Source organism: Myotis brandtii, unplaced genomic scaffold (assembly GCF_000412655.1).
Source record: "Myotis brandtii unplaced genomic scaffold, ASM41265v1 scaffold455, whole genome shotgun sequence".
NCBI lineage: Eukaryota > Metazoa > Chordata > Mammalia > Chiroptera > Vespertilionidae > Myotis > Myotis brandtii.
The window spans coordinates 2,053,674-2,063,478 of record NW_005367384.1 but is presented as its reverse complement, the minus strand read 5'-3'; the positions used below and the strand labels follow the sequence as shown (position 1 = coordinate 2,063,478).

At 37.1% G+C, this 9,805-nt stretch overlaps 1 protein-coding gene across 5 annotated transcripts in view; it reads left to right on the top strand.

The window, feature by feature from the left end:
* Positions 1–9,805, top strand: part of BRAF (B-Raf proto-oncogene, serine/threonine kinase) — a 93,591-nt gene that overhangs the window by 16,303 nt on the left and 67,483 nt on the right. For all 5 annotated transcript variants that reach the window (XM_014546737.1, XM_014546735.1, XM_014546736.1 and 2 more), the window contains exons 3-4: positions 6,358–6,461; positions 7,228–7,330. In XM_014546737.1, the coding sequence (XP_014402223.1) occupies positions 6,358–6,461; positions 7,228–7,330 (207 nt within the window). The remainder of the gene's footprint in view (positions 1–6,357; positions 6,462–7,227; positions 7,331–9,805) is intronic.

Genomic DNA, 9,805 nt, shown 5'->3' with positions numbered 1-9,805 from the left:
GGGCTCCCATGGGGGCAGGGCTGGCAGCCAACCTCCTGCAGTCCCTCCTCCCGACCGGCTGGCCCCAATCTGGGAAGGCCGGCCGGACCCCACCCATGCACGAATTCGTGCGCCAGGCCTCTAGTATACTATTAAAGTTATTTGAATGTGGTCCCTCTATTAACGTATCTTATTGTACTCTACTCACCCCTCTTGTGATGATGTGAAATTATACAGTGCCTGTGTGATGAGATCCTGTGAGCTGAACGATGGAGACGTTGTGACGTTATTAGGCTATGCACTGTAAGGGTTACTTGAACACATACTGGGACCGTACTGGAATAATATGACTGTCAATAATCTGGTAACCAAGATGACTACCAAGGGCTAATAGGAAGGTAGTGTATATAGTGTGGTTACACTGGGCAGAAGGATGATATATGCCCCAGTTCAATGGTGGGATGGGCTTACACAAGATTTCATCATGCTACTCAGAACCACTATGCATTCAAATTTATGAGTTGTTTATTTCTGGAATTTTCCATTTAATATCTTTGGACCACAGTTGACTGTGAGTATTTAAAACCTCAGAAAGTGAAACCAGGGAGAAGAGGGGACTACTATATTGATAAATTAGACTTCATCAAAACTAAAAAATTCTCTTCAAAAGACAGTATTAAGTGAATAAAAGATAAACCACAGAAAAACATGTATCTGATCAAGAACATGTATTCAGAATATATGAAGAGCTTTTAGAATTCAATAACAAGAAAATAACTCAAGCCCTGACTGATTTGGCTCTGTGGATAGAGCGTTGGCCTGCAGACTGAAGGGACCCAGGTTTGATTCCAGTCAAGGGCATGTACCTTGGTTGCGGGCACATCTCCAGTGGGAGGTGTGCAGGAGGCAGCTGATTGATGTTTCTCACACTCTATCCCTCTCCCTTCCTCTCTGTAAAAAATTAATAAAATATATTTTTTAAAAAATAATTTAATTTAAAAATGGGCAAAAGATTTGAACAGGTACTTCACCAAAGAAGATATATGGATGGCAAATAAACACATGAGAAGATGCTCAACATCATAAATCATTAGGGAAATGTAAAATAAAGGCACAAGATACCAGTACACATCTACTTCAATGGCTAAAATGGAAGAGTGGCCATACCAATTATTGGTGAGGATGTGGAATAACTGCTGGTGGGAATGTATAATGGTACAACCACTTTGGGAAACAATTTGACAGTTTTAGTAATGCAGTCCCTTTAAAAATCTCAAAATTTCCATCCTGAAATTCATGTGGAATTTCAAAGCATCCTGAATAGCCCAACATTCTTATAAAAGAACAAAGTTGGAGGTCTCACACTTCCTGACTTCAAAACTTCTACAAAGATACAGTAATCATATCATTGTGATAGTGGCATAGACAGAGAGACAGATAGCCAAATGAAATAGAATAGAGAGCCCTGAAATAAATTATCACATATACGGTCAAAGGATCTTTTATGAGGGTATCAACACCACCTAGTGGGGAAAAGGACAGTCAGTTCCACAAATGGTGCTGGGAAAACTGGGTATACATATGCAAGAATGAAGTTGGAACCTTAACTTATACAATATACAAAGCTATTTCAAATGGATCAAAAATGTAACAGCCAAAACTAGTACTTTTAAAAGAAAACATTGAGGGAAAAGCATAATGACATTGAATTTGGCAGTTTCTTGGATATGACAGCAAAGTCACAGACAACATAAAAATAGAGAAATTGGGCTACATCAAAATTTAAAACCTATGTCAATCAGAGAATACAGTCAACAGAATGAAAAGTCAATACAGAATAGGGGGAAATATTTTCTAATCATATATCTTGACAAGGGGTTAATATTAATATATTTTGAGAAACTCCTACAACTCAAAAACAAAACAAAAACCCCAAACAACCCCATTTTAAAAATGGGCAAAGGACTTGAATAGACATTTTTTTCAAAAAAGCTACACAAATAGCCAACAAACATGAAAATATGCTCAACATCACTAATCATTAGAAAATGCAAACCAAAGCCACAATGAGACATCACTTTATACTCATTAGAATTGTTACTATCAAAAAATAAAAACACGTGTTGGCAATAATGTAGAGAAATTGGAATCCTTGTGCATTGTTGATGGGAATGTAAAATGGTGACCACTATGAAAAACAGTATGGAGGTTCCTCAAAAAGCTAAAAATAGAATTACCATATGATCCAGCAATTCTATTTCTGGATATATACCCAAACAAATTCAGTTGTAGTTTCAAAGAGATTATTTGTACACACATATTCATAGCAGCATTGTTCACAGTAACCAAAATGTGGAATCAACCCAATTGTCCATCAACAGATGAATGGATAAACAAAATGTGTATACATACAATGCAATATACTATTCAGCCTTAAAATGTATTAGGAAATTCTGATGTATTCTATAGCATTAATGAACTTTCAAGATAATATGCTAAGTAATATGGACCCATCACAAAAAGACAAATACTATATAATTCCACTTATATGAAGTACCTAGAGTAGTCTAATTCATAGAGACAGAAAATAGAATTATGGTTACCAGGGGCTGGGGAAAGGAGAGATGGGGAGTTGTTTAATGGGCATAGGATTTCAGTTTTGCAGAATGAAGAGCGTTCAGGAGATTGTTTGCACAATAATGTGAATGTACTTAACACATCTAACTATGTTTAAAAGTGGTTAAGATGGTTTTATGTTACATATATTTTTTTCATAATTAAAAAAACACTGTTTTGCAATTTTGTAAAAAGTTAAACATGCATGTAGCTTATGATCCAGCCATTTACTTCTATTTACCCAAGAGAAAAGAAAACATGCCAATACAAAGATTTGTACAAAAATGTCCTTGGTTGCTTTATTTGTAATAGTCTAAAATTGGGCATAATCCAAATGTCCATCAACAGTTGAATGGTGAAAAAATTGTGGTCTATTCATAGAAAGACATGTGCTACTGATACACACAACTGTAGTTGACAAGTGTAGTGGTGTACTATACTGTACCAAAAGTAGGTTTGCCTGGATCAAAGAGAGAAATTTATATTTGTAGTTATGAACTATACTTTCAAATTTTGCTTCATAGGTCTAGCTTAATTTTATACTGCTACCAGCAATGTATGAGATGCCTGTTTAAGATCACCTCATCAATGGAATAGGTTATCGATCTTTTGGATTTTTGCCAACATGATAAGTGAAAACTATCCTGACAAGTTTGAGTGCTTTTTTCAGTGAGGTTGAACACCACCTTTTCATATGTTTGAAGGCTGTTTATATTTCTGTTTCTGTGAATTGTCTTTCATGTCCTTTGCCCATTTTTTTATTGGGTTGTTGGTCTTGATCTCAATTTTTCAGGAGCTCTCTCTATATACAACATATGCCTGTTACATGAGTTGCAGATATTTTTCCAAGACAAATCCAAATCTGATGAAAGACTCAGTTGCTCACTCTGACATAAAATTTTGGGGAGGAGGGTTCATGGAGTCTGAAGCCCATGTATGGATTGCTGAGGAGCCACTTTTAAACATGCATGTAGCATATGATTCAGCCTTTCTACTCCTATTTACCCAAGAGAAAACATGCAAAACAGGGGTTTAATTGTGGAAAAACATATGTAACATAAAGGCTCTTAGTTTTGTGTAGTTGAATTTACTATTTTTTCTAATATAGTTTTCAGGTTTTGCATCATAATTTTAAAGGCCTTCGTCACTTGAGGTTGTAAAGGAGTTTGCTTTGCTTTCTTTCAGTTCTTTTATGATTACCCCTTCCTGCTTTCGTCATTTAAATCTTTGTTCCATTTGTAGTTTACCCTATTATACAGTATGAGGTATGGATGAACCTTTTTTTCCCCTAGATTCAATCCAGTTGTCCCAACATTAATTATTAAAAAGTTAATCTTTACCTTATTTCAGATGCTGCCTTTATTTTACTCTAATTTCCTTTATGTGTTGGAATCTGTTTTGGACTTTTCCAGTGGTCTGTTGGTCTATTGAACAGGTGCTATCATGAAGGAGCAAGGAGTACAAAAAAATCAGCCTACAGAAATGGAATAAAGGAGTGATTGATAACTTTGTTTTGGTGGTAAAGTGGAAAACCAATTTTTTGCCTGCTGATGAAATATACATACACCTTGAAATCAACCTGTGCAAGAGAAACATAAGGGAGCATAGCTGTATATGAAAATGGCAATACAGAAGTGTATGAGGGAAATTATCAAAGGACCTGAGGGGTAGATAGTCCCAGTTCATTGAATGCTTTATATGCCATACAGAATTTTAATTTTGATTTAAAAATAGTGGAACAATTGTCAGCACACTAATGAAATGTAAGATTATATTTGGGGAAGGGGGTCTAAATCTGAGTTCAGTGGGCTCCTCAGCAATCCCTACATGGGCTTCAGGTTCCATGAATCCCCCTCCCTGAAATTTTATGTCAGAGAGAGCATTGGAGTCTTTCATCAAATTCTCAGAAGTCTGACACACACAAGAGTTAAGAATATCTTCTTTTAAAACTAAATTAGGGTTGCCAATCAAGAAGTATTTGCATTAGAGTAGGCAGAATATGAGTAGTAGAGGGGGAAAGTGAGCTTTTTCCTTCAGTTCATTATTTCTAGAAGGTATGGCTAATTCACAATATTTATGTTCTGTAAAATTGCTGCAAGCACTGAATTAGTGAATACTGACCCATTTAGTCAGGGCAAATACAGTGTTGCTGTTATATAAATGAGCCAAACATGGCCTCTGAATAGTGACCCTTAGGTGGTTTGTGGTTGGGTTTTTTTTTCACAGTCTGCTGGCGTCCATTAGCATAAAAGCCCACTGGCATAGGACACTTGTTTACCGTTTACTGTATGAGAGCTAGAACAAGAGGGCACAGAGTCACCTTTTCCAGTCTCAGCTGGGAAGGTACATGTTCAGCTTGCTGCTCTACACATGTTCGCAAAAACATTACAAATATTGATTTGGGGGTTACAAATTTTAGCAGGTAGACAAATCACAAGTGCAGAATGCATGAATAAAGAGGATCAACTGTACCAATCCAATCTCATGCATACTTCCAGTGATGAGCCTACTCATTCATGAGAAACTTTTCCCTTGCTGGGTAGTTTTAATGGTTATATTATTCCAAATTTGGGATCCTACTTTTTTCTGATTGTAGGTCCTAATTTGGCTTTCTGGATTGTTCTCCCTTTGATATACTATTTAAATTCAGCTGTCTTATATCTACTCTTACTCCATTTTGCCCCTGTAGCATGAAGATTCTTTAGAAACTTTTGGTTTGCTAAGAATTACGTGATTTAAAAAAATGGAACCTTTAATTTTATTGTTATTAACTAACACATCCCCTGTACCTCCACTCCCCTCCACCTCACCACCCTCACCATTAAAACCTGAACTTCCGCTGCACCACTGTAGTCCACATTGTGTTTGTCTGTTCTCTTTCAGTTGCAAATTATTCAGATTCACTGGGGAAGGGGGCTTGAAGAAGAAAAAGCCAAAATAGGGATGACCTCAAGTATATAAATTCTTTTATCTCTTTCCAGGGGTCCCAGTGCCTTTTCTACTTCTCCCCAGGTTAGCTTCATTCTGTGTCCAGATTTCCTCAATGCAGTGGGAAAGATGGCCACTGGGGCTCCAGATTTCTATCTGCTTGGCACACTGTAACTATAGTAAAAAGAGGAACTTCTCTCAGCCGGTTCCACTTATCAGTTAGGGAGGAACTCTGATTGTATTGGGGTCATATATCTATTTTTGGATCAATTGCTATTGCCAGGGATACAGGGACACTGATTAGCCAGCTTAAGTCATGTGTAGCTAGAAAAGTAGTGACCCTTGATTGAGAGCCTCTCCTGGAATTTTTAGGGAAGGGCAGGTTCCCTAGGGAAACAGGAGTGCTAGTCAACTAAACGACAAATATCAGTTATACACATAAGACAAGTATTTTTTTCTCTCCTATGTTTAGGATCAATAATACATCTCTTAAGGACCATCAGTGTGATTGAAGGATTGCAGTTTTTAGTTTTAAACAGTGTTGGATCAAAATTGATTTTGCTTTAAATGTTGACATTATAGTTACTCAGTAGTGGGTACATAGTGATCTGTTATATTTTCTATTCTCTCTTATATGTTTAAAATATTTTATAATTTTAATGAACTAAAATTCATTGTAAGTTGGTGAATAATAATACGTATCTGTCATAGTTTCCCTTTAATAGTAAGCTGTAGAAATTATGTTGTATCTGATATAGGTAAGTTATTTTTTTTTAAATGTGAAAAGCATAATTTATTTCCTTTACCTCATATCATGCAATTATGATACTGTAGGTACCTGCAAGGTGTGGAGTTACAGTCCGGGACAGTCTAAAGAAAGCCTTGATGATGAGAGGTCTAATCCCAGAGTGCTGTGCTGTTTACAGAATTCAGGATGGGTATGGTTTGTATGTGATGTGAAATTTTGTTGTGATCTTTACCTAAACCAGGGGAATTGAAAATCAACTTTAGAAAACAGTATTAAATTATTATTAAGTTTAGCCTAAAGAAATCTTGTGGGCCTTTTGATGCATTAACATTAGATAATTTTGTGTGTGACAATAGTGTGTTACTCTGATTAAATGGCTTTATTTGAAATATGTGATTCATAAATTTTTTTAACCATTTAGAATGTGACTCATTTGAATAGTGGACTCGGCTCCACTCCCCTATTTTTAATACAAACTCGTTTCACAAAAGGCTTATCAAATTAACATTTTTTATTGAACTTTTTTTCAAAACATCTAAAATTATGCCAAGATACACACACCTTCCTAATTTTGAATCCTGTTTTTAAAATTATCCTTTTGGGGGCATGTTGTCCCTTAAGTACTCTTTTTCTTTGGATAGATATATCTATACCTGTGATTATTTTATTTTATTTTTTTAATGCCAGGAACAATAATTTTCTGCTGTTGTGGAACTGACTTTAAGAAAAGAGTACATCTCTTTACCTTGCTGTTTGTCCAAGAGTGATACATTTATTTAGTGTAAACTTAAAAATTAATTTATTGCCATTTAAATTTCTAACAATGGAAGACCAGGGAGCCAAAACTCCCTCACCATTATTGACCACTTACTAATCAATTTCTGTATCTTCAGCATGAGGTATATGAAGGTTTTTAGGTATGATTACCAAGGAAGGCTTGTGTCTACACTTTTCAGAGAGAAGAAACCAATTGGATGGGACACTGATATTTCCTGGCTTACTGGAGAGGAATTGCATGTCGAAGTATTGGAAAATGTTCCACTTACAACACACAACTTTGTATGTACCTTTATATTTTTTTTGAAATGTCAAAAATGTTTATGTTGCCCTAACTGGTTTGTCTCAGTGGATAGAGCGTTGGCCTGCGGACTGAAGGGTCCCGGGTTCGATTCAGGCCAAGGGCACATGCCCGTGTTGCGGGCTCAATCCCCAGTAGGGGTTGTGCAGGAGGCAGCCAATCAATGATTCTCTCATCATTGATGTTTCTACCTCTCCCTTCCTCTCTGAAATCAAATAAATATATATTTTAAAATATTTATGTTCTGTGAATGAATTTTTATTTAGGAAATATGAAATATGAATGAATAATTTGGGGATTGATAGTTTACCTCAGTTAAAAATCAGTTCTTTAAAAAACTTGAATTTAAACTAAAGAGTTTTACTTGAGTCATTATACTTTCTTTTGAATTTAAAAAAAGCAATACATGCTCATTATTAAAAGAAAATTTAAAAGGTACAAAATGTATAGCAAGTAAAAAAGTGAAAATACCAGACTAGAGGTAAACTAGTATTAATCGACTGTTGTATAGTCTTCCAAATTCTTTCTATATATATTTATAAACATTTATGCTTATACCTATGACCATAAGGTTTTTCTCCTTTCATTTTCTCTTTTCCCCTCTTTTATCTTCATTATTTCCCATTTCTTTCCTTTTCTTAAACTAAAAATGGAGTCTTGTTCTTTGCTTCATAGACATCTTTTTATGTCAGTATACCTAGTTTTTTTTTAAGCAATCTTTTTTTTTAATTAAATCTTTATTATTCAGATTATTACATTTGTTCCTCTTTTTTCCCCCCTATAACTCCCCTCCTTCCAGCTCCCACCCCACCCTCTGCCCTCACTCCCCACCCACTGTCCTCATCCATAGGTGCACGATTTTTGTCCAGTCTCTTCCCGCATCTCCCACACCCCTTTTCCCCCCAAGAATAGTTAGTCCGTTCCCTTTCTATGTCCCTGATTCTATTATAATCACCAGTTCATTCTGTACATCAGGTTATTTATTCACTTGATTCTTAGATTCACTTGTTGATAGATGCATATTTGTTGTTCATAATTTGTATCTTTACCTTTTTCTTCTTCTTCCTCTTCTTAAAGGATACCTTTCAGCATTTCATATAATACTGGTTTGGTGGTGATGAACTCCTTTAGCTTTTCCTTATCTGTGAAGCTCTTTATCTGACCTTCAATTCTGAATGATAGCTTTGCTGGATAAAGTAATCTTGGTTGTAGGTTCTTGCTATTCATCACTTTGAATATTTCTTGCCACTCCCTTCTGGCCTGCAAAGTTTCTGTTGAGAAATCAGCTGACAGTCGTATGGGTATTCCCTTGTAGGTAACTGAGTTTCTTTCTCTTGCTGCTTTTAAGATTCTCTCTTTGTCTTTTGCTCTTGGCATTTTAATTATGATGTGTCTTGGTGTGGTCCTCTTTGGATTCCTTTTGTTTGGGGTTCTCTGCGCTTCCTGGACTTGTAAGTCTATTTCTTTCACCAGGTGGGGGAAGTTTTCTGTCATTATTTCTTCAAATAGGTTTTCAATATCTTGCTCTCTCTCATCTTCTGGTACCCCTATAATTCTGATGTTGGTACGTTTGAAGCTGTCCCAGAGGCTCCTTACACTATCTTCGTATTTTTGGGTTCTTTTTTCATTTTGCTTTTCCGGTTGGGTGTTTCTCGCTTCTTCGCATTTCGAATCTTTGACTTGATTCTTGCGCTCCTCTGGTCTGCTGTTGGGAGTCTGTATAATATTCTTTATTTCAGTCAGTGTATGCTTACTTTCTAGATGGTCCTTTATCACACCATCGAGGGTCTCATTAGATTTCCTGTACATCTCATCAAGTTTATCGACAGACTCTAGAAGCCTCTTGAGAGACCTCAAAAGTGTGGTTCTGAACTCAATATCCTCCCTTGATAGTTTTGTCCTGTTTCTTTGTCTCCGCATTTTTTACGCTTTCTTGGTACACCCCCTAGTGGTCTTTGTGCGCAGTCTTGTTGTAGTTAAGCCTTGATTGTTGTAGTTAATACTAGAGGGATTTGACCTCCAGGCCGACTGGCTGTGTTAATCAGCTGTGTCTGCAGTGGAAGAACTTGTGTCCTCTAGGGAGGTGCTAATCTAGCCTTTGCCTGAGGCTATCTGGCAAATGCCTCTGTGCAGGGCTTGGGCGGGGCGGGTCCCCGGGGATCAACAGGGTGGGCGGAGCGAGCAGTTATGGCTGCTCTCAGTTCTGTCCCCAGCGGCTCTGCAACCGCTGCAAACCTCGGAGAGAAAGCTGCCTTCCCGCTTCTCTCGTTTGAGTCTGGGTCCCTAGAGACTCGCCCGGATTTGGAGCTCAGAGTCTGAAACGCCCTCCAGATTGAAAATAACAACCGCACCCTCCGCCACCGGCCCGCTCCACATGCACTCCGAACCTTAGTATTTCACTTCAGCACTGCACCTCCTCTGAGTCTGGGTATGGTTTCCTCTTTCCTCCTAGTTGT